General features: G+C 36.6%; 2 protein-coding genes across 7 annotated transcripts; both read right to left on the bottom strand.

Moving 5' to 3' along the window:
* Positions 1–3,167: 3,167 nt before the first annotated feature.
* SREBP (Sterol regulatory element binding protein) lies at positions 3,168–7,948 on the bottom strand. The gene is made up of 9 exons (XM_069050057.1): positions 7,784–7,948; positions 6,888–7,720; positions 5,712–6,135; positions 5,290–5,656; positions 4,789–5,233; positions 4,558–4,735; positions 4,201–4,505; positions 3,824–3,982; positions 3,168–3,769 (listed from the first exon to the last, which is right to left on the bottom strand). The coding sequence occupies exons 1-9, from the start codon at positions 7,845–7,847 to the stop codon at positions 3,413–3,415; spliced, it is 3,132 nt and encodes a 1,043-aa protein (XP_068906158.1). The 5' UTR covers positions 7,848–7,948; the 3' UTR covers positions 3,168–3,412.
* A 1,311-nt stretch (positions 7,949–9,259) lies between these two features.
* LOC138132534 (uncharacterized) lies at positions 9,260–25,985 on the bottom strand. Of its 6 annotated transcripts, none has more exons than XM_069050063.1 (4): positions 25,709–25,985; positions 18,844–18,933; positions 11,905–12,811; positions 9,260–11,849 (listed from the first exon to the last, which is right to left on the bottom strand). In XM_069050063.1, exons 3-4 carry the CDS (start codon positions 12,778–12,780, stop codon positions 10,953–10,955), a joined length of 1,773 nt encoding a protein of 590 aa, XP_068906164.1. In that variant the 5' UTR covers positions 12,781–12,811; positions 18,844–18,933; positions 25,709–25,985; the 3' UTR covers positions 9,260–10,952. The 6 variants fall into 6 exon arrangements, with proteins under 6 accessions (XP_068906164.1, XP_068906162.1, XP_068906160.1 ...); XM_069050061.1 differs by lacking the exon at positions 18,844–18,933 and adding an exon at positions 14,895–15,616 and having other exon boundaries at positions 25,709–25,984; XM_069050059.1 differs by lacking the exon at positions 18,844–18,933 and having other exon boundaries at positions 25,709–25,983.
* Between the last annotated feature and the right edge of the window lie 265 nt (positions 25,986–26,250).

The following is a 26,250-nucleotide window of genomic DNA, read 5'->3' as shown; positions in this document are numbered from 1 at the left end:
GCAATAAATGCATTAAATATTAACGACCTGATAATTTAAAACCATTCCGTAGTAAAGTGTGGTCGTTTTCAACTAAATTAGAATATTAACTAAAATCGTTAATTACTTCGACGGCAATATGTGGTAAGAGTTTCATTACTCTTTATCGACCCTATCGCCTCACAAAGGGTAATCGACGCTGCCAAAATGATCAATAAAAAATTTTCATTAGACTGATTTAGGAAAGTCCCAATTAGTTGCGAATATTCGAACCACCGACCTTCAGGTATTTACACTACGGCTCTATCCTTTGTTCTCTTTTCCCAGCCAAGTAAGACGCTATTTAATTATTCTAGCATTTATTTACGTCTCAATTTCTTTTATGTCACTGTTAAATTACGAAACCGCTTAGATATTTTATCTTCTTTATAATAAAACTTTTACAAGAAACTTGGCAAAAACTTGAAACGATCTCAGGAGGAAAACAATAATTTTATTATTATTTCATTATATGGAAGGTGTTTTACATAACATTGAAACCCTGTTATTTCTTCTTTGTTAAAATTCCACGTATCAGTAGCCACTAAAAGACATTTTATCAGTCAGACTGGCGCCACGATGACATTAACAAAGTCACTTACTTAAATAGAATAGCTTTTTTGTACTCATAGCCTTGAAAGCAACGCTTCCAACATCCAACGCTCGCTCCGAAACGAGTGCTTCCCGGTCGACTCGAATGTAAAAATTGCAAAAAACACTGGCCCTTTGAGGCATTCAAAAAAAAAATCTGTCTTGATAATAATAAAATTTAGTTCATAAAATACAACTTCCCTGGGTTTTCCTCCATTAAAAAATTACGGAAAGATTTATAATCGTTGAAAATTGTTCCTACAAAATTCACAAATTATTGCAAAAATTGAAATATCAAGTGAAGCAATCGTTTCCAATAACCAAAGATCACTGCCTACTTGGTTTTATGTTCGTTTATGTTTAATGTATTAAAACAAAAAAAAATTAATTTAATTTTCGTACAAAAAATATTGTACGAACCACTTGCGTGAAGACATCTTCCGTTCATTCGCGCATTAATTAAAGGCACTCGCTCCTTCGTCGCTCGTGCTTTAAAAAATGCGCTCATGCGGGAACATCATCTTCCCGCACTTGGTTCGTAAATAACTATTACGTTATACTTGGCTTCTCTGACACACTTTAACTATTTGTCAATACAACTTTTGCTATAAATTTTAACAAACAGATAATTAATAATTGTTCATTCATTAAATACAAAAGACAGTTGTAAAACTGTGATTACAGTATTTAATACTGACCTTTAAGAGAAGTAGAAATTTTAATAGTAAGCGCATTTCCTTTCCAGAGACGGCAAATCGTTTTCCACAAAATAGTTTTTCTTTAGTAAAAACATCAGTATTCAAGTTCCACATGTGCCACCTCCGTGACTTTACTTGTTTTCTTTTAAATGCAAAAAAAAAGTAATAATTTAAAGCTTATCTGTTACAGAAACGTATAATTTCCACTTGAAAGAATTACGTCCGCTTTAAATACCATATGGTATTTTTACTGCAGATTTAATCATCATCTTGAAGATCTCGCTTTGCCAGTTTAGCGCTTTGAAGGTCGTGTGTCGCAACAGTCTTCATTCAAAAGCTCACCATGTCAAAACGTGTCGCTTGTTAAATGTAATAACAAGATAAGAAAAACAATTTGACTAAAACTGCGTACGTTTTCGAAAATTATTTTGTTAAAAGTGTTCGTCTAGTTGCGTGATGCAAAGATGCTATAAATTCTAATTATGAACACTGTAAATGCCGTAAATAATACAGCGTCACGCCCCGTATTGTTGAAATCACGTGCAGAGGCCCTTTGCAATTTGTATATTAATTATTATTAATTCGAAAATAATTTTACAACCTCCAGGGACCCAATAAAAGCGGCCCCACAGTAAATTATAAAACCTTGGTTACCAACACGAGACAACACCTTCGTGCGTTGTTCAAAAGATCTCTGCCGATACTGTGTGAAATTGAGTAAATCCCCTCGAAAGGAGAATTGAACCAGGTCTGCGGCTTTGTCGTAGGCTTTATTAACTTTATAATTTGTATAGGTTGTTAGGATTGTATTGAAGAGGGCAGGAAACGGCATAGAAGTAGCAGTAATGTGCGACGTTAGTAATATGCAGTAAATTGTGCTCCTTGGTGAAGCCAGGTAATTTCCTTCTTGAAATAGGCGTAAGCTTACCAACTATGCAGAGGATTCGAGTCGCTGATTACGCTCTTCATCTTAGAAAACGGCAGATTTATTCTCACTCTACTTGGATTGCTCATCGTTTTATTGTTTCTTTCGCGCTTCCGAAACTGGTAATATAATACCTCCCAGCCACTTAACACCCCATCAGGATAGCGATAAATAACCAAAACAGATTCATCGTGATGTCATAACGGGAAAAACGTATTTATCCACCTTCGCCGCAATAAACCGTATTAGTACCGCGCAAATTGAGGAATTAATGGCGGATCGCGATAATAAAGAATTTATTAGGTGTCGTCGACGTAACGAGCAGAGGTGTCAATATGTCTAGGAAGAGAGTGATTTTGCGACGGAAAACTGCTAGATAATGTTGCAGGTCTTAAAATGAACGAAGGGCGGATCCGTTTAATTTTTACATAAATTGCTCCAGCCTCCCACTGGCAATATCTTGACATCTTGGCAATCTATAGAGGGTTTCTTGTTCAAACAGTGCTACTGAGACGTCATGTCAACACATTTATTGGTTTTGAGACGTTGATATAACCGCCCCTATCCAAGTTTATGAAAAATAAATCCAAAAGGTAAATACAAGAAAGCTAACAGTTTTCGCAATGTCTTCTTATTCCGACTGCAATAAACTCCACATGCGTTTTTACAAAAGCGACGAGACGTCCTGTAAATAAACATCTTGTTTCATTTTGTCTCAAGATGGCAAACTAATTGAACCAAAATTTAGTAGTTTGAAAGGCGAGTGTGCACCTATTAACCACACGACGTTCGCTTAATTCCGACCTCCGCAGCTGCTAACGACACTTGATTGCTTTTTAAGGCCCATTCAGATTAAATACAACGCACTTCGCCCCAAGGTTCGATACTCGGTCGGATTCCAACCGGCGCATCCGCCATTTCAATAACCACAACCCTCTAACGAAATCTTTTATTAAAGAAAACAATCAAAATTAAATTAAACCTTAACACTATACTATACTAAATAATACAATATTGTACAAAATTTGGTATGAAAATAAAAATACCACCTCATTTAGACTTCCAATTACAGACGTCATTACTAAGACTTTCACTCGAAATCACTGCAGCTAAACCGCAAAGTACCACTTCGCCTGGTTTTATGCGTCCAATAAAAAATTATGCAAACATCTTTATTATGTTAATTCGTGGCCGAATTGGCACCAAGCGTCTTCATCAGCTTGTAACACTCCTGTAACTTCTTTTTGTCCCCGATCCGTTCCATGGTTTTCGCGGCTTCCACCAACATTCCGGCTCTTTCTCCAGGTGACGAGATTAACTGACCTGGCAGATGTTTGCACGCCATGTACAAAGCCGTCGCATGTTGACGTTCGCCGCCGACATCCTGTTGGTTCTTGTCGCCTTTACCGCATATCATGGACGACCTGGCGTGGCGCTGTCTTAAACTGCGATCCAGAAGCTGTTGGGTGCGTCCTGGGGCTGCTCCTGCCATCAGCCTGGCGGTGGCCTCGTAGAGGAACACTCGAGGCAACGCCGACTATAAAAACAATCGAGTAAAATTCCGTCACGACGGAAGACAAAACTGGCTTACGGGAATATGCTGAGCTAGTATTCTTAACGAGGACAGATCCTTCTGGAACGCGGTGAGGACGTGATTGGCCACCGGAGTGGACGAACCCACTTGTACCATGTCCTCCCAGATGGAGGTTCGCGTTTCTAGGATCCAGTCACAGACCAGCAACTGCGCCAACTAAAAAAAAAACGACACAATAAAAAAATCTATCTTTGTAAAATACGCAATATGTATTTTATAATTCCTGATTTGATTAATTTTGTGGTTGAACGTATTATGAGCCAAGTTGCACTGAAGAGACACTGCACTTATAAAATTACATGCAATGCAACTACAATGCACCTCAAACCATAACTTACACTGCTGTACCGAAAATGATCTAAAAGTAAACTAACCAAGACGAGATTATCCTGTGGTTTGCAACTGGAATATGTCAAACTGTCCATCAACAGTTGGCTGGCGTGGTCACACTGTTTGAGTATCTTCTTCTGAGGTATAGTTGCTCCCACTGTGATATAATTTTTTCTGGCCACATAGACTGCAAAGATTGCTTTTGGCAGAGGATCTTCTAGACACAACAACGATTCAGGAATGTTCTCCACTTTCTTGTAAATGTCATCTAATGATTCTTCTCCTAACAACCAGTGAGACGCGACGTCCACCACGGCAGTCCACCAATGAGCAACCTCGTCGTAATTGTCTAAAAATGAAAACGTTATCACCGCTTGAGCAACACCTTGTCAACTACTTACTGTACGCTTGATTTGAATTAAAAACTGTATGGACGTCGGTAACTACGTTCTCAAACAATAAATGAACGTACGTTGACACGTCCGTTATGTCCGTCTTTTTGTCCTCATATACGTCATTTTTATTACCCGGGGTCGTTAAAGTTTGTAGTGCAGTTTCTAGTAAATGTTCTCTATACGACTGGAAAAAAACATCGTTTATTCCCCATAAAACAACCATAAATTAAAACAAACCTTCATGGCAAACGACAGAGGATCCGAAACATTTCCGATGCAACTAAATGGCAAATTCGTCGACTTGGCGTCGTACAAGAACTTCTGCGAGACGAAAAATTTAAAACCGTGAGGCGTCAACAACCACTGCAACCTAGGGGGAATCGGGTCGCACGAATTGGTCGAAGCCAATTTCGCCAAGCCTAGGTAATATTTCTGGATTCCTTGCAGCACGTTCAAACATGACGCTTTAATCCTCAAGGCTAGTGCGACGTAAATGTCGATCAATTGCACCGACTTCATTTTGGCTTTAGCAGCTTCGGCTAAATTTAGAGCGCTCAAGGCTGTAGTCAAGCCGAGAAGATGACAAGTTTCTTCCGGACCGTCGACCAGTTGGAGCTGATGCAAATCGTGGAATACCAAAGCCAGCTCACGACAAGACGTCAGTGCTTCGTGTTTAGTCATTCTGAACGAGATTTTATGAGAATAAAACACACCAAAAAAATAATTAAAGTATCTTACCCATCAACAAAAAACCCTCCAACATGTCTGGAAAGCCACCTTCCGACCCACAGTCGGTGCATAATCTGACGGAACACTTGCCAGCACAGAGACAACACAAGTTCAAATCTACTTGTGGCTAATGTTATGCCGAAAGTTTGCAGACACCTGCGAAGTTCTTGTTTCGCTTCCAGTTTGTCGCCCGTCGAGATATAGTGATTAGCCTGTCTTCTGTGTCGCCAAAATTTTTGTGCTTCCTTTGAACAGCTCGATATAATCGGATCTCCGTAGACGAACATTTTCACCAGACAGAAACCGAGAACTAGCAAATTGATACACCAGAGCATCAACGAGGAGCCAAAAGACCACGGAGACTGATACAAATTCGCTACAATTATTCAATCATTAAATACAATCATTGACGATTTGACGAAACAACGCACTCGACAAAATATTCCTTGTCGCTCTCGTGTCGTCCAAATCCGACGAAGAACTGAACTGATTTAAGACGATACCGAATGGATTGAACGATATCACGGCCAACATAAACATGCAGATGGTAAGTCGAGTGTGGTCCAGAAGTCCTTTGGTCATCCCCATCGACTCTTCGTCGCTCTCGTCTTTGATCTGGGTGGAATACTCGGGACTGGATGGTAGTGAGCGCGCGGGTGATAGGGACTCCTCCGAAGCCGGAGGAGTATCTTGGAGTACGTACTCCACGTTTTTGCCAGTTGTGAGGAGGTCTTTCAAAGTGTTTTGCCGCGCGGCCATTTTTAAAGCCATATTTTCTTGCTTTAATCGGGTGTTTGAATTTTGCAGGAAACGGATGTACTCAATTGTTTTCTTAAGGATCCCGGATTTGTTTAACTGCAGGTTAAAACACCAAAGTTGTAAAGTTTTGTTGTCACAAAAAGGATCTCTTGGAATATTGAAAATAATTAAATTTTAGTTCGGATTATGCAACCCTCGCGACACTCGTGAGTTGTAGATTGCATAAGCAAGAAAACCTGCATGTGGGTGGTTTTCGAAATAATTTTAATCGTTTTTTTAAGTTTGGTAATTCTCCCTGTTATCGATAAAAAAAAAATCTAGACCAATTCCATCTCGGACCAATATTTCATTGCAAATTTAATAATAAACAACAACCTACCAATGGGTAAATATTTTGATAACAAGCGTTAAAAATTTGTTGTAAGCGGAAAAGATAAGCTTTTTGTTTCCATCAATAACAACACATTGACTAATAATGAAAACATGTGACAACCAAATAAATAAAATTGAAAATTATCACTGCCAGTACCATCTGGGATATGAGCAATAATCTAAACAATTGTGTATTTACATCACCTTTGTAAATGCAAATGAAAAAATACTTTAAAAAACAATAAACATCAACATAGACCTATTTATAACTGGCTCATACTTGAACTTTGTCAGTTAAATGAAACAGAAAAAAAAATCAAGATCACAGTCAAAAGTACAAAGTCTTCAAAATTTGTGTGCCTTTAGGTTAAGTAACATTATATAAGATTTATTTATTTTTTGATCACATTGTATTTTAACAAAATGGTTATTATACTCCTCTCTGGTAAAACTCTAGATGAGAAAAAAATTCTTACCTTTGCATCAGTCCCCACAACCATATTCTTCAGTTCAACAATTTTATCATTGATGCTTGTCCTGTATTTCCTTTCTATAGCATTATGGGCACTTCTCTTGACTTCCTTGACCTTAGTCTCCTTCCCTGCACCTTGTGGAATCCTATTAATAGCAACTTTATTGTCCCCATCTAAAACTAATGGAATTCCAGTGGTCAAAATCTGAGTCCCACTGTTAACCAAAGTATGTAGAGAAGGTTGTGGTGAAGTGCTTGAAACTGTAGTAGTGTACATAACAGTTGGCTGACTGACAGGACTAGATTTAACAATCTTTGCCTGTAGCAACAACTGTTGCATTTTATCTGAAGAGATTGTGTTCAAATTCTGGACAAGAACGGGTTGAGATTTCTGTATCTGATCAGTTTTCTGTGCTCCAGATTGCAGAATGATGTGTTGGTTGTTCTGCTGGATTGGTAAACTTGAATAGACAAGAGGCTGTGCTTGAGAAATAATCACTGCAGTTGGGTTTTGCACATGATGCTGAATTTCTGGTGGTGCAGCTTTGATTGTTTGTGTGTTTTGCAAATTACTCAATGTTGTGAAAGATTGAGGTGATTGACTGTTCACAAACTGGGTTGTTTGATATGGAGGTGTAATTGGTGCATTGAAAACTGCAGGATTTTGTTGCTTCAGTGGTGACAGAGTTTGTGGGTCTAAGAATGTTGTCTCATTCAAGTTGCTCAAGTCAAAGCTCATGTCATCCATCGGTAAAGGGTCAAATTGAGAGAGCAGATTGTCATCAGGGAAGAATTCACTGGTCTTCATTAATTCACTTTCACAATTTGTGAGGATATCTGAAAGCCCCATGGTTATTAATAATGAACGCATTTTTTTTATTTATATCAAAGTGAACTTACCGTCTATCCCTTGTAGTTCATTTATGTTAAACTCCCCAGCAAATGGGGGAATATTCTCGTCCATTTTTCACAAATTAAATGTAATTTATTACCCCAAAGAAAATATTAAAACACTTCATAAACATCACCATACACAGATCAGCGAATCAAATGTCATTTTGAAATCGGGTGATGTTTTACGTCATAATAAACGTCGTTGTTTGTAGCGCCATCTTTAGCACATTCTCTGCATTGGAGGCTGTTTGGTACAAAAAACAATGAATAGTGTTGAAAATATTACTAAGAATATTTTACCTTAATAACTGTGTAATTACTAATCAGTTAGTAAATAAAATAGTTGATAATTTTGGTTAACACTGATATATTTTAAATTAGTAAAAATTACAATGTGTTTGTGAACCAGCTATGGGATACTAGATGTCGCTGTAGTCACAGAATTTCTATAATTTCCATAATTTGTAATTTAAATGTAATTACTTTTACTAAGTAACTTATCGATAAAGAATTATTGACAATGACAATAATTACCAAAACAGAACATGAAATAATAAAAGTTTTATTATTAAATTTGAAACTGCTAATTAACTAGACGCTGACTTTGTTAACGTAAAAATCTTATTAACATCAATCAAGATAAATGATAAACACAGTAGATACATAACGTTGATTTTTTTTACTAAACTTAAGGTACTTTTTGTGATAAAATAATGTTCAAATTTTTCTGTCCATTAAAAATACAGGGCAAGTCACATAAGGTTTATTTCTGAATTTATTTTGTACGCAACCAAGAATACTAATTACGCTGACCACTTGATACCATTTATAATGTGATTTTATTTAGTAATCCACGTTAGGTATGTAATTTGGCTAAAAATGTCAAAATGACAGTTGATGAATTTAATTTTTTATTTCATTAATCAGAACAGGAAAATGTCATTGTGACATTTTTAGCCAAATTACATACCTACGTTGATTACTAAATTAAATCACATTATAAATGGTATCAAGTAGTCAGCATCATTAGTATTTTTGGTTGCGTACAAAATAAATTAAGAAATAAGCCTTATGTGACTTGCCCTGTATAAAATAGAGCCACAGAACAATGTGAGAAGAAAAAGAAAGCAGATTAACTGTCAACTGAAATAACTATATGTTATGCCAAAATATGATGAAAGCAATCATTTTCTTCGAGAAAGTAGGAATATTCTTACTTCTTAAATATAGATTAAACAACACATCAAAAATAGATGGCGAAGATATTCACGACGACTCTTGAGAAAAGTAAAAATTGCGTTTTGATGAAAAGAAAAATAGAGTTAATTGTAAAATGGTAAATGGGGTTTGTTTCGGAGATTTAAAATTTGAAATGAGTGTTGTCAAATACCTAATACATATTTTATTTAAGGTGTTATTTAAAAAAAGTATCTGATACTTTTTAATAAGTACTTATGTAGTATCTAATAAAAGAAAAAAACGTTATCATATACATGTTTTAATTTTACTTATAATAATGCATTACATAGGTGCAGTGCAATATAGAACTATTTCTAACAATAACGTTACATAAAATAATATTGTATCATTAAATTATCAAAAATGTATATTAACAGTACTTTCATCTACAAATATAAAAAAGTAAAATATGAGCACACAACTTGTATTGATGTAATAAGAATATAATATTATGTAAATATATAAAATCTGATATATACAACTTGCAGAAATCTTATGTAAATAAATTGTTTATGTTGAGGTAGTTGAATAAAGCATTAGCTTCTAGGTATTCGAGATCTGTAGTAGTACAAGTACTAGGTATAACTGATAACAACTATCAATACTTTGGAAAACAATTAACAAAATAATATAATAATAGTAATCAGTCTTAAATAAAAATGGCAAAAAAATAATAAAACACAACATACAACTCGGAATTAGTGCTATGCAAAAATTCACTTCAGGACAAACTGTGTATTGGTGTTAATGAAAACGTGAAAACGGGAACCCTGTGATGATAAAAACCGGAATCTGATAAAAACTAATGGAATGTAATTCAGTAAGATTTGGACTGAGTAAAAGGCACATGGTGTGTAAGTTCAATTTTACTTCAAAAATTGGTCCATCTTGTTGTGTTATAGTCGCGTAGGAAAAATAATTAATTAATTAATAATAACGTTAATTCAGTCTTGTAAATCGTTAATAATAAATACAGTGTTGCAACAAGAATTGCACTTTTGGTTAATAATAAAATCGATGAGCTGCAGCAATGAATCTGGTGACTAGACCTGTCAGTCTAAATTCATATCGACAAAGAACGGATGTGTGTATTGTTTAGTGATGTGTTCAGTCTAGGAAAATCACAGCTATGGCTAGACAACGGCCATCATGAGGACCTATGGCATCGTGCAACTACCACTGACAATTATTATGTACCTTTGAGGTGCTTCAAATGACTCAATAGTGCTACACAAAACACTCGTACGCTAAATACATCGCAACTACATCATATCGATACAACTGATCTCCTCGTAATCCCTTGTCTATAACTCATTTTTTAAACAATATCTTACACATTACCTATTCCTATCCAGTAAGATACAAGCCTAAAAACCCAAAACCAATTATTTGTAATTTAAGCCAATAATCACATCGAAACTATGTTTAATTTTTAAATTTATTATAGAGGGCCGCAACAAAATCGAAAACCATGATAACGCGTAACAAGTTAACACTGCCAGCTCCTCTCTAATAGGCTTAGTGCCCCTCAGCAAAACTATTTACATGTTTTTTTTCTTTTTTCCAAAGATCAGCAACGATCAACAAACACCGGTTACGTAGTGCAAGCACAAAGACCGCCAATTTGCTACTTTGAATCAGTCTCATAGTGAAGTGAAATAAATCTATCAGTCTTACGAGTTACATTCCGTGAAGGAACTTGTAGGAAATGTGAGCTGGTCTCGCACTTGGCATAAACAAACAGGCACTCTGAGATAAAAAATCTTAACATACCTAAACTCCTAAACCTAAGTGAGTACGGGTGTGGTGACCACAGATAATACATATTGCACTGAACTCAGTCATTTTGCAAATGCAACCTTAAAATACATAAAATATATAATCTTAAAAACTTAACACTGGTTTAAAACTATGTCGGCAGTCTTTGACGGCGAGGCTATTCCGCCTCTTCGACGCTTATCTCCCTCCTGGCCTCCTCCTTGATGATGTCTTTCAACAACTCCTCCTTCTTCATTATCGTCGACACCTGATTCATCGGAGGCATTATCACACGTGATTCCGGCTTCCTCCCGACCGACAAATCCTCGACTTGGTCGTCGTCATCGTCGCGCTCCCTCTCGGAGCTCCCGTTGGTCTCGCTGTGATGGTGCTCGCTTCCGGGAGCCGGCGACGGCGTCAGACTGTTCTGTCGCATGTACTTCATCAAAGTGGGACTCGGACTGGGGCTCGTGGCGTGCCCGTGGTTGGAGGGACTCGTCGAATGACCCGAGACCACGGCGTGTGCTGCTGCCGCAACCGCCATCGCCGCCAGAGCCTCCCGATCGTCTCCTCCGCGGCTCTCGAAAGCGTGCTGCAAGAAGGTCGCATCCAGGAGAGACGTATTGTTGTTGGTCGGGGGGTCGTCGGTCTCGGACATGTGTCCCCCGTACGGGGACCCTGTCCCGCTCAGTCCGTAAGGAAAACACGCCGGGCTCCCGTTGGACCCCCTCTTGAACGGCCGACTCGTCGTGATGCCGAGCTTCTTCACCTTGTCGTAGAGGGTCCTCGACGGGACTCCGTATTTTCGCGCGGCTTGAAGCGCGGACATACCGTTTCGCACGGCGTCAATCGCCGACAGAATGTCTTCTCTGGTGTATTGCTTGTACCGTTTCCATTCGGGTTTTTGATTCGGGACGTAGGTCGCAATCCCCGAAGACACCGCTCGCATTTCGTTGGTGTAAGATTGGGGAGAAGAGGACGGAATCGCTAATTTTGATTTTTCTTCTTCGTCGTTCATCACCGTGAAATCCGTGTACGGGGACTGCGCGTCTTCGGAGGGTTCATTCTTCAAGTGCTGCAAAAGCAATTTAAATACTTTCGTAAGAATCTGGACAGTCTGTTGGAATTACCTTTTCCATACGCTCGGGTCCGTTCGATTGTTGATCATGACTGTCCGGATGACAAACTAGGCTGACAGGTTGCGACGAATCTGCTTGACCTTGTCCTAGAACAGTCCTCAAAATAGGAGTGTCTCTATTCATCAAGAGACTGGATAGTTTTTTCCGCCTCAGTGGAGACATATCAGTAGCAGCTTCGTAGCAACTGCTCAACATGGCGGCTGCAGCGGTAGCTGCAGCATGGGGATGATTTTGATTAGGAACAGTATTAGAATGAGGCGGTATGGGCAAACCAGGTACTGCCCATATGGGTAGATTCATTCGAGAGTTTCTATCCATACTCCCAGATTTCCCCCCGTACATACTACTATAAGGACTCTTGTAATGATTATTCGTAGAATGCGGCGGAGAATTATTGCTGCTGCTGTGCACATTTTGAATACTAGAATTCGAATTGCTGGTCCCAGTAGGTGAATGCTCCATCGGTTCTTCATCTCTATTACAAGAAAAACTTGTACCGCTGGATCTATTCTCCTCTACGAGACCTTTGACTTTCAGGGCCTCAGCAACTTTGAGCAAAGCGGCGAGTTGATCCTGGGCAACGTTCACTTCACCTCTGTACATGTACTCCAGGATCGCTTTGATTTCGACGTACTTTACGTCTTTTAATACCACGACGGGATGCTTGCACGGCAGATCCGTAAAGAGGTTCTGGAAATAGGGGGAACAGGCGGCTAGAACCATTCGATGACATTTTATAGGATTGCCACCTTCGCAGGCAAGCGTTACATCGGTGAAAGCTTCGTTCTGAAGGAGTTCGTCAAACACGGTTAGTAAATTCGAACGGTGGTTGTTCCACCTAAGGCAGTACTGCTGAGCTGCGCACATTTTCACGGCGATGGACTTGCCTCTCAAGCGGCTGAAACAAAAAATACATTCAAGCCCGAAGAAGACAAATTCATCGCTAAATCATTCGTTCAAATTTACAGGTAGGCTAAAGTTGCAGCAAAACAGAAAGCTCCCGCCTTGTAGCCATTTTTAAATAACAATATTGATAGTGATAATAATTTTATCATTCAAATAGGGAACAAGAAAGTGATGAGATAGAATGCACCGGATTGGTGCAATACTGTATAGTAGGCATGGTATTATTAATAAAATCAATATAAATGGTCTTCAAACAGTATGACAATTACGTGTTTCGTCTAAAATGTTCATTTGACGTACACGCTACCATAATGATATTTTCAACAGCCGAGAACGAGTTTAAGTTAAAAAAAAAATGTTTGTTGTTACATTCAACTAAAAGAATTTTTTCTTACGATTGTATTGTTATTATTAATAACAAATAAAGATTATTCTGTGTAAACTGTCTAATTTAAGATAGTTTAAACAAAGTGCTAAAGTTCATTAATCAGAATAAATAATTTGCTAATCAAATTGTACACTGTAACAAATTTACATAGATATTTATTAGCAAAGCTGAGGGTGCAAGTCCAAGAATTCAGGATTCAAATCATAATTTATTATAATAAGAGAATAATAGTTATTACGATAATCAGAAAAGACTTCTTGGATTGTCCAGTATTTATCGGTGGGCGTGTCTAAAATTAATTGTCATTTAGTCAATATTTTATGACATTTTATATTAGCCTGCCCAAGCACGTCTATTATTTTATATAAAAAATAGAAATCATGATTATTTAGTTGTGATTTTTTGGGTAAACACGTCATTAGATTTACCATTCTACCAATATATTTTTGATTTCTCCAGTTCTTATACGTCAACGATTCTGAACATAAAAATTTGCATCTCTTAATTTTAATCTCTTAATGTTGATAATTTACGTAACAGTTTTTAAGTGGTCATACTTTCGTGACAAAGTTTCAAACAAATTCTGATCAAGATTTTAATTTTTAATGATTTTTACATTAAATTGTTGGTGTAAAACCAGGAGAATTCGTATAATCGGATGTTAAATAAATCACATCTTAAATAAATGGGTAACCTCGAAGAGAAAAGCTATGAAAGTGTTGTAAATATTACAAGGCCATTTGTTTTACGTCGCCGTAACAAACATATTTTTCGGAAACGAGATTTGGTGAATACATTCACTAGTGCAGTAAAATGTACAATAATGGAACATCAAAAGTACTTGTGCGGTTTTTGATAGGAATTAATATTAAATTATGATAAAATTCGTCTGAAATTAAAAAAAATGAGCTTGTACTGTTGTGAAGTCTACAAAATTTGGTTTATCTTGTTATCACCCTCATTAAACTAGCTAATCATAATTTGTCAATTCGTCAAACAGGTTTAGCTGTTAAAAGTGGCCAATGCCAAATAGTGACAAATATTTGTGCGTGGATAAAAATTTTCTTGTTTGGGGAATAATACGTCAATCGACTTTTAATTTTTGACAATTAGCTAAAAATAGTGTGTCGCATGCAACTAATGAGAATAATTGGTGGTCGATTCTGTCTGATATTTTCGATTTGAGCATGCAATATAAAATTTGCGTGCGATTTGCAACAAATAAGAATTGAATTTTTACGGTGGTAATAGGTGGTGGGTTCGGCGCGCACGCATCGAACTAATCAACTTCCAGGTGCGCCCTCGACAAAAAATTCGCTGCAGGGGTGGTAAAAATAAGGCAATAATTACGCAAGCAGAAAATCCGACCTGGCAAAACACAACCCTCACATCAACACTGGTGACGTCGAACTAAAAGCTAGTTTTGCTGTTTAGCACGAATTCACCCCGTCCCGTAAGCGGACGGCATTTCCATTGGCTTGAGCGTTTCCGTACCCCGCCTAACCCTTATTTATATTATACGCACCCGCCAAAGAAACATTCGCGCTACAAAACAGAAACAATTTTTGAGGCATTTAAAAATGGAAATGGTTCCAACATGGTCGCGGTCTGGATCTCGGCTAAGAATAGTGCGTTATTTCTTTGGTGGGTAAATAATAATAAGAAAAAAAAATGAATTGGGACTTACGGAATGGGGAATCACCGAGAAATCGCACAAAAGTCCTAAAAGCACTGCAGCACGAGCTCGGGTAGTGTCATATTAGAGCATTAATACAGTCAATTTAAAAAACTATTGAGCAGTTATAATGACGTTGCAGCGGGCCAAACTATAGTGAAATGATACCGAAATGCGATGATGACGTTCGATGCACACGCACTGCGCGCACTTTTTTCACGCACCAACACGACTTTTCATCAAAACGCCCGCACGAATTCTGAAAAATGTTTATCGAAACCCCACGTTTAGTGGGGGTTGGGATATCAGACACACGCAACAAGCGGGGGTGCGGGAGACCATCGCGACTACGTCTGGTGGGGGTAAGTAGCAGACTCGCGGGGTAAGGTGTCTATTATAGGATCGCACTAGGGCCAAATAGATACGATGGATGCAGTCTTTCCGTCCTTTTCTGCACTTCTAGCCAGACTAGGACAACGAGGTGGGGACCGCGCCCCCGCCCCACGCCACACGAATTCGGTCGCTTCACGACACTACAAAAATCTCATGCAAATTTTCGAATTTGATGCGGCCGCAGGTCCAACCCTTCGTCACTGACAGAAGCGCGTTTTTGGGGTAAGTTTCAGCGAATTCGAATTCGGAACGGTGACGTCACTTGGGTCGCATTTGACGTGGACTCGCTTAATTGAGCTTTTCTCGATAGCGATCTTAATTAAGTGTAAGCACAGGTCGACCTGTTAAAAAAATTATTTTTACAAAAAATATAAACGAATTCTTGTCTTATCACTAAGTACTCCGTCACAAATTAAATTCACACATTATCTATTTCAAAATCAAAAATTCACCAACACTGATGGTGTCACGTTTTGGTCGTAGTTCAATAAAACATAATAATATTCTCATTTTATTATATTTCTTAGGAATAGTTAATGATGAACGTTTATAATTTTATAGTTTAGCGTTTTTCCAGGCATTTTTCTAATTTGATATTTGTGACAATCCGAATGTCAAATTTTGGTGGGAGGTTGGGCCAACTCAAAAAAATAAAACTTATTCTAGGGATTCTTTTTTTCTGCCAACATAATTCAACAGGTGGTAGAATTTTGATTTTGAAACAAAATTTGTTTATTATTATTTAATAATACCGTACATTTTTTCCCGCAAATAGAAACAAACTCATAATTTATTTACTTGATTTTATTAAGTGCGAATATGAATATTATTATCCAATAATTATTTATGAATTCAGTATTTATGGAATCTTCATATCTATTATTTTTAACAATTCCAAGATAGACAATTCTCAATAATTTTTAGAAATTTTCTTTTTGGCTCTGATGTCACGTATAAATAATTTGTGCTTTACATAACAATTTCGTTTATTAAAAATAAACTTTTTATCTAATTATGATCTGAATGAGTTCATCTCAAGTGTCAACATGAGATACATGCTCCTACTTTGCGTAACAATTACATTTAAATAAGTTTTTCGCTCTATTCAAACAAATCGTACAATAGGGGTAGTAATAAAAGAACTGAAGTGCTCCATGCAGTGTTTCCCAAGAAGACATTTTTTTAATTCATTGATTTAGCAAAAATTGTATTACGGCAATCATCTCTCGTTATCTAACGACCAACAATACGACTGATAAGAGTTATCATGTGACTTCCGGTATTCCTGAAATTTGACATTTACAAAATATGAAAATAGGATTTGTGTTAAATATATCGAAAATAATTATAGGAAACGGTTGATTTTAATGAGATACATATCCATGTGGAAAATTTCAGGACAAAATTTGAAAAAAATTTGCTGTGAAGTTGTCACTTGATAGGACTGGTGAAAATTTATTGAGAGTTTAATATGTTGAAAGCTCAGATTTGCTCCTTTATAAATTTTCGACTCGGTAAATTTGAAATTCAATTTTTCAATTTTGATAAAAATAAATGAATTATTTTTTGTCGAATTTTATTCTGAAAATTTACACATTGCAACGAAATTAGAAGCAACTTACTGCTACAACTTTTTTCAATACATCCAACACAAACCCTATTTTTGAATATTTTTAATGTTTTTTTTTTAAATGTATATCGGAAGTCATGTGATAACTTTTGTCATGTTTTTGGTCTAAGAGAAGCAGCGACGATTGCCAGAGTAACATTTCGCTAAATTAATATTTTTGTCTACGATATAATGAAATGTTACGTCAATCTACCTTATTCTATTAAAAGAGACAGTTACAATTGACCTATAAAAGATTTATGTAACACACAAGAAGTTATTGTCTTTATTTTTCCGATTATATTTTTAGCAAATATGATTATACATATTTTTGGGACACTAAATGTTTCAAAAATAATCAGCTCATTCTATCTGATGCGAACCACTTTGATCAAAGTATTTATTTTTGTCGATATTTCGGTTTATTTTTGGTGAAAACTAACATGAAAACCTAGTGTTGGTCTATGTATAAAACTTTTATAAACATAAAAAACCCACACCAATTATCTTTAAACTATAAATATGTGTATAATAATAAAAAATGAAAAATAGTCCATTCAAAAATGATTTCCATAAGTTTAAAATGAAAATATCCTATAAATATCACTTTTTGTTATCTCACTAGCATGATGAGCCACAACACCAAAAATAATTACGATTTAAGAATCTCACAATCAGATGTGAACGTATAGAGATGAACGTGAACGAACAATGACTGTTTTTTAATGAGCATCACCTGTAAACAATAACCTATTGTTCAATAAATTCCATTGAGTAAATTCACAAAAATCCAGAAAAACTTCAACAAACTTCCCGACAACTTTGTGAAAACTCAGACACAAAAATTTTATCCGTCAAAGTTTCCCTGCGTAACGCCCGTCACGCAGTGTCCTTTTAATTTTGGAACAATTTTGTGAACCCGGATCTGTTCGTGCGTGGAATTTGCGTAAAACCTTCATATTTCCGGCGAGCCCGTTCTGCAGTCGTGCGGGCAACGCTGCAGTTCGCACGCGGGGTCCTTTTTCGCGTGTTTTCGATGCACCTGCAGGACATCCGCGTGGCAATCGCTCTCGAGGCAAAACCGTCTCGCAGCGGGCAAAGTGCATATTCGATGTACGGAGAAGAGCAAGGGGGGCTGCATCACCGGAGTGTAAAAGACCCCACGAAAAAGTTAAGTGTGGTTTGGTGGCCAAGGACAACCACTATATACCGGTCGCTGCATTTTATAGCGCTTCCTTCAACCAGTCGACTTGGTCGCATACGCACACATATTTACATCCGCAAGAACATATCACTTACCAGAAGCCAGCCATCTTGCCAATAGGGCTGTCGGGACGAGACAGTCGAAAAATTACAGATAATTGTTGTGACGTAGACCTACCTGGTGTTTTCGCCGGAATCGATTAAAAGGCAATTTAAAATGTGAAAACCGGACGCAATTATGACTCGCACATATTGATTAGTACTTACGTATCGATACGGTTTAGCAACTTACTATACACACACATCGCACATCACAACATTCACAACAAGGTCGCAAACAAGATTTTGATACCATTATACGGAAATACGATTAACGTAATGTCACTCCCATTGGATTTTGCCCCCGCCGATCGATCGCGATCGGACGATTTTTTTTTCACTAATGACAGACGATGGGGGGTCGCGGTAATGGTTTCCCTGGAGCTTTTTCAGAAATTGACGCTCGTGGAATTGGCCGAAAGACCACCAGGAAGTGTTTGCTATCTTGTGGAAGATCCCCACATCTAATGGAATTTCTAGTTATTGTTAAAATTTTCTTGTATTTATTTTAGACATGACTTGGCTCAAAACTAACAAACACAAATATAATTGTTTAAAAAAGTCTTAATGTTTTTATAATCGATTAAATATTCAAAGAGATGTTTGAAAATTATAGCGGTTTCTTAGGCGTTTCAATTTACTTAAAATATACCATACCAATTTTGAAAATTACAACTTCCTTAATCCTTCTGGGACAGGTGTCTTTTGAACGGCTGCAGAACTGAGTAGGGTTTTTGATATTTAAATCTGGGAAAAAATTAAAAATTAAAACTGTATTTTATAGAACAAAAAAAATTCAAGTCAAATTTTACTTAGAAAAAAAATATCATTAGCAGAATACAGGCTGTTTGATGAAAAACGCCTCAACCCATAACTTTTTTATTTATTACCCGATTTCAATGAGCAAAAAAATCAAAGATATGGTTTTTCAAGCGCTACTAGACAGCCATAAAATGTATTTTTTTGGCGTTATGTTCAATAGCTAACGATAGTCAACTTTTTTTTTTTAAATGGACACATGTTTTTTAGGCATGGTCTGGTAAGGTTTTTTTTTTCTGAATCTGATGATGTATTGAAACTTATCATTTGGTTCATAGCTAACTGAAAAAAAATAAAACATTTTTTTTTTGGTTCAGCTTATTAAATTTTTAAGAGTGCTGTGGAAAACAATCGGAATACAAAGTACGATAAATGTCATCTAAACGTCAGCTTAGAAATTTTCATCTGCTTTTTTGAACTTTTTTTATTTAATTATAAAATAACATTGTCAGTCATGCAGGATAGCAGTCATTTGACTATTATTTTATGTTCGAGTGTAATAAAAATCGTAATTCGTCAAAAACAAAAAGTTAATAGAAAAAATAATAATAATAATTATTATTATTCATGTTTTCTAAGAAAGTAATAATAAAACTCTTCAAGATTGCACCTGAAAATTTTCAAACTCACACTTGACATTTGTTGCTATTTGTATTCCAATTGTTTTTCGCGGCACACTTGAAAATTTCATAATAAGCTGAACCACAATAAAAAATTGTTTTATTTTTTTTTTCAGTCATCTCTGGACCAAACGATAACTTTTAATACATCATTAGATTGAGAAAAAAAAACTTTACCAGACTGAGCTTAAAAAACTACATGTGTCTATTTAAAAAAAAAAGTTGACTATCGTTAGCTACTGAAAATAACACCAAAAAAATTTTTTTATGGCTACTTCGTAGCGCATGAAAAACCATATCTTTGGTTTTTTATTTCATTGAAATCGGATAATAAATTAAAAAGTTATGGGTTGAGGCGTTTTTTATCAAACAGCCTGTATATGTATTTCAAAAACACTTTTTAGAACATGGGGTGCTTATCAAAAAGTTCACACAATATAGAAACATTTTCTATTTGTTAATTTAGCAAAAGCTATCACCTAAACACCGTTTACGTTGTTTTGGCCATGAATAATTTTTTAACGTTGGACACACTGTTTGATTTCCGTCACTAAAGTGCCTGACGTGTGGACCTATCAAAATGAACATACCTAACATGTTGCTGAATTTCCCGCGATGTCTGAGTATTCTTCAATTACAAACTAGTAAAACTGACAACAATACGCTAGACATTGACGCTATTTATAACCTCAAACTTAGAAAAAAATAACGTAATTCAACAGACACCTTTACTACCAAATTAAATTTCCATGGCCTCCCATTATGCCAAAACAACGTGAATTGAAATTAAATTTTTAGTTTTGTTTAAAAAATAGAGTTAGTTTAAATAATATTTTAATATTTTGCAAACAGAGGAAATCTTGTGCACATCTGCTGGTAATACCTAGAGTCGGTCCTGCATAGCTTCTATTTTAAATTTTTTAGCTTAAGAAATACTACTCCTGCATCTTAATTAAAATGAAATTAATCGTAAAATTTATAGTTACGTATTTAGTAGGTACAGACGTCACAATATTTTTAACCGAACAGCTTACACTATTTACTTAGATAGGACCTAACAACAAATTCCGTAAAAAGAACTATACAAAATAAATGATATCATCTCCTTGAGATTTTTTCTCGAATAGTGAAATATATAGACGACTTTATTTATTTACTCAGCACCTATCTTTATCTCTTGTTGAACAACGAAAAAATGTATTCATTTTCCCGGAAGTGCTTTCGTAATTTTTTCCACAAAAGAAAAATAAAAAAATCTCTGTAAAGTATCTCAAACGGTCAAAAAATGTTGCGTCGGTTACGATTTAGATTTTGGTTATTTTGAATTGTGTCCGTTGTGTTAGTGTTCTTTGTTTTTCGCACACGTGAACTTTAACCTCCTAGTCTGAACAACCGGAAGACCCTAAATTAAAGATACAATCAAGAGTTTTTAATTTGCTAGAACACTTCCGGCGATCAACCACAACACCTTTAATATGTTTCATCGATATTTTATTGTTATCTAAGTTCTCGTGGGTGTCCGCGGCAACGGGTGGGAAAGCCGGTGACCCACTTGGTAAAATTTAACAATGAAATGCAAAAATTGCATTAACGTATCGTTGAAAATAGCCCCGAGCCATTACACGTGCCTTTATTTCCTAATGTTTATGCGGTTTATGCTATATTTTACGTTTGGATCTGGACACGCAACGTGTGCGTCATTTTTGCTTACAGGAAGATCGATATAAATACCAAGGGAATACGCACACTACAAACCGTTTTCGAACGGATGGTTCTTGCTTGGGTGGAAAATTAGGAAAGCGGTATCGACCTGGAGGTGGGCGGGCGTCGCATCACAAAAATGCACCGCCGGCCCTTTTTGGGGCACCTCCGAAGGCTGTTATGCATTCTGCAAGCGACCTTATCGGAGATCGTATCGCTCACGCGAATCGTTCTCTGCGTGGGATGCGTGTCCCAAAACTCCGACCAGCATGCAAACTGCCCCTATCTATTATTTATAAAACCCCGCAGACACAGTCACAGTGTTCTACGCGGTTGCCACAGATATAAATATATATCAGCATGCCGAAATGTGCGTCGCTACCCCGGCTTTCATTATTTCAATGCGTAATAATAGCGTTCCAATACCACACACACAATTTATTAATGATTTTGCGTGGTCGCAAGGAAGTTTCCTTAATTATTATTACCGAGTGAGGTTTTCTCGATCAATTATTCACGACGAGAAATTACTATTGGCCTATTTTTGTGGAAAATGGGATGAAAAAATTTTCGGGCGGTCTTAAGGTCGCGCAATTTGCGTGGGCAGCGGATAGCACAAGGATGTCGGCCGAAACGATTACTTGGTATATACCCAATTCGCCTTCCACCAATCAATCGCCCGTTAAGCGGACCCCTTTCGATTTAAAATTTATTATTTTGTCAATAAATTATTATTTACACGTCCGCTAACACGTCAGCAGACGACAATTTGCAAGCTAAGTACCTACAACGAATTAAATGCTAATTTCTGTTGACACCGACGGTTGCGAGTTTACACAAAAATCAACAATCGACGGTATTGACATTTAAGGATCGCGTCCTCAGGCTTCCCACACCGTTTCAAGAGGATACACGCGATCTCGAATAACAAAAATTCTTCGCAACTAAGGTTAACATTGAAATTTAAAAAATTCCCAAGATAAATATGTTTGTCAGACTGTCTTGTTTGTTTTGGATTATTTTCGACATTCATCGCGCTGTTTGTACCGTCCTGTATTCACATGACAAATCCGATGACTTCTATAGTACACTCGAATCAGTAACCACACAAATAACATTTTATTCGTACTCTAACACTTGTTTTGTAATAAATCGATTATTATTAAAATACTCACAAAAACAAAATTTAGAGAATAGCAATTCTCCAAAAAAATATTAATGTTTTGGGGCAATCTAACAATCACCAGTCAACATTTAATAAATTACAGAAGATCAGATAGGACCGATTCCATCTAAACGGTGTCGAAAGAAATTAATTTTGCTTTGACCGGGAATCTAATAAGCATAACTTATTAATGATCCACCTGTGTTATACCGGAACAAGTTTATCGATACCTTTACTTTTATAACTCAATTAGTTAGTCGGGTCATACTTGGAGTTCAGAAGGAAAACCTATTTTCTGGTGGCAATTTTTACACGAAGTATTCAATCGATGATGGCAGAAAATATTCGCGCACAGTTCAGTTAAACACAATTTGCACTAGTCAATAATTATTAAAATTCTCCACTAAATCAAATTTATCTCGCTTGTATCTGTTAACGATTTGAGAGCACGGCAGATATGCGGATGTATTTAAAATCAGACAGCTTCACTATGCAAATAAAATATTCCAGACTAACTATACCTACTTAATAGGAATTAATCTAATCTGGAAGTTGTAGGGGGAACACCTTTTTATAAAGCAGGCGTATAAAGGAACATAAGTATAACTATTTATAGAGTATAAATCAGTGGAGGATGGAAATACAAGGTGGGTCACAAAATGCAATGTATCGGGTGTTCATTTAAATGCATCCTCAAAGTAGGCGTTGACGAGTTGATTGTGAACGCACCACGGATTACAGATCAGCTGTCTAAATCTAACCTCACTTTTTGGGGTTGTTTGTGTTTTTGGTTTTTACTCTGCAGACTGACGAGTGGTGCGTTCACAATCGACTCTTCAATGCCAACTTTGAGGAGAAATTTAAATGAACATTCGATATTTTCAGTTTATCTTTGTGCTCGGTTATTTGGGGTATGAGATAAACAACTATTTGAAAAAAGACACATCTTTACGTGGTACACAATTTTATTTTATTGTTTTATAAAGAAGTTTTTTCTTAGTGTAGATATTACAAACCATAGAACTGGTTGATATTCCATTTGATAAAATAAACAAATTGCAATTAGCTATTTAACCATTATGTATTAACAAAAGAAATTGTAAATGTCAAAACAACATATAGATTGGTTGTTATTAATATACATATAGATAAATATGTGATAAAAAAAATAATTCCAATTTATATTTGGATTACATACATATGTTTATTACAACAGTTGCTATAATTTTTGCTGAGTTGATACAAATTATAATTTTAGAAATCAAATAAATTCATGACAAAATGGACGTTATAAAAGCGACTGTGTTTATTCATGTAAAAATGGTGGTCTATCAACATTTTATTTGTGTAAAGAAAAAAATCGAAATTTTTGAAAAAAATTTACGAGGAAAACAAATAGCTTTTGCAACAAATGGTTTGATTAGCCGACAAAAAAAAATACATAGATAATGTTTTATCTAGCCATGAAACAAAAAAAGGTCCGACTCTAATGGAGTTCGATGGGTAAGAGGATTAACTAGCATCAGGTGTGATCTCAAAAACAATAACAGGATCCATCACGTTTTAAGAAAGCTTTCCGATAGAATGAGTTCAATATTTCGAATAGAATCCTAAATGAGTCACCTGGTTTATAAAACTGGTTATTGCGCTTTCATATCTAGAAAACAATAAGAGGTTTCAGTTCGTATTTTAGCAAGACAAGAACTGAAAAAAAAATAAATGATTGCAGGACAGAAAAGTAGCCGTTGATTAGCTCAATCACCGGGCCTGAATCCTATTGAATATATGTGGAACCAATGAAAAGACAAACTGAAGATATGTTGTCTTGCAAGTAAGTGTTATTTGAGAAAATTCACCTCACTTTGAAGATATTAGTCAAGGAAAGGTTAAGAAATGTATTGATTCTACTTTCGAATGTGGAGGAGCTATCATAGAGAAAAAGGTCTAGATTCATTATGTTTTCAATCATTTTGGTCTGCATGTTAAATTGATCGATAAATGTTAAAAAGTTTTTTATTTTGTGTCAGATTAAATCATTTTTATAAATAGAGAATATGTAAATTTTTTATTTTGGTAGATTAATATTTTAGAAATATGTACATTGTTGTTTGTCTCTTCTGTGCGCAACGTTAACAATTTACAAATAAGCCAAAGTCAGAAGAACCTTGTTGACACAGATATCAAAATGCCTTGGGCCACTTTTCAATCAAACAACAAAACTAAGAAGCGAATTTCAAGTTGACTGTTCTTTGTTTCCAGTGACCCTTGAGGGTGGTATCAATCTTTACATAAGAGCATCTATCGTAAAACTTTAATTGGAAGTACGCATGTTGTTCGTAAATTTTTATGACGAACCACACCAACTGCGTTATTAATGTCGGTAATTATCATTAGTATTTGTTGAACGTTGTCAAGTGTGATGTATTCGTAAATCTTATTTGGGAGAAAGTCCACGGTGAAAATGCGTTTTAATCGGCTTTCCTTTATAAATCTCTTTGAAAATTATCAAGCGAGGTGTTCGAGTTCGTTGTTTGGTGTCCGTTGGTATCTCTAATGTTGCAATAAACAAATAATCACATTCTATTATTTGCTTTAACGATACACAATGTTCTCGCAGTGATAAATATCATCTTCAACAAACACGTCGTCGACATTCCCGGCACCGGCGAATTATTTATCGAACGATTCGAAATTCTTCCACTTTTCTGTGTACCCAAACATGACGCACGATTCGTACAATAAGAAAAAATGACCAAGTTCAACGTCCCCTTTTCGATATATTTTGATATAGTTTATCGCACATGACATTCCATTAGCCAGCAACGGTACCTTCCTAAATCCCTGGTTCAATCACTTGTTATCGGTCAGCCAATAGAATGGAAAAACGGCCGTTACACGGCTTTACTGTTTGCTGCAGATAAAAATTTTCGATTCTCCCTCCGAGTAAAAAATATGTGGTTGCACGCGTTAATTGATCGGTCTCAAAAAGGCTTGTGATAATAAATCATGGCAGGTTTATCAGCGGTCAAAGTTCGCTGGAGTCAAAAGTTCCCGACAGATCGAGAATAGCGGGGAAGAAGAAGCGAGATTAGAAGAACGGAACTCGAGGGGCTGCGTAAAAATCGTTTCAAGGCGATTTTTAATCGCACTGTAAACATCGTGAAGGTTCACCATCAAGGATCTATTTACGTATACGTATTTGTAAAAGTGTACTTACTTGTGGACCACTGCGAGAACATGGCAAAATCATTAATTATTGTACGCCGCGACAAGTACTCGTATGTGCATCGAACTGTACGTCCACAAATTTCATAAATAATTGATAGTCCTCCGTCTTGCGGATCGAATCCTGCCGTCTGTCATATTTCGAAATATCGTCGGTTGGCAGCACTGTTGTCTTTCACCCCGTAACAATTCGCACTCGAATTCGTCCTTGCGACCGGTTTAAAGCACGCTACGCAAAATACCGCTAGGACAGCCGACCTACCATAAGGACATTGGCCGTGATCAGGAATTGAATCCTGACCAGCGCAATATTGCAAAACGTGTGTCAGGCGAATTGCCGAGGAGGGACGTGTGCAAAAACCGAACGCGGTCGAAGTTGCGGTGGGTTGCACGATTCGCAGACCCTTCCTGCTGTTCATTCGCGAAGCAGCCTGCGACAGGTCCTGGGAGGCTGCAGGATCGAGCGGTTCGTAGCGGTCGGTGCGTCAGTGGCGAAAATATTCAATGATGACCTTCGGGTGTGATGGGGCCCCC

Source organism: Tenebrio molitor, chromosome 6 (genome assembly GCF_963966145.1).
Source record: "Tenebrio molitor chromosome 6, icTenMoli1.1, whole genome shotgun sequence".
NCBI classification, from domain to species: Eukaryota; Metazoa; Arthropoda; class Insecta; order Coleoptera; family Tenebrionidae; genus Tenebrio; species Tenebrio molitor.
This window is presented reverse-complemented; position numbering and strand designations above follow the sequence as displayed.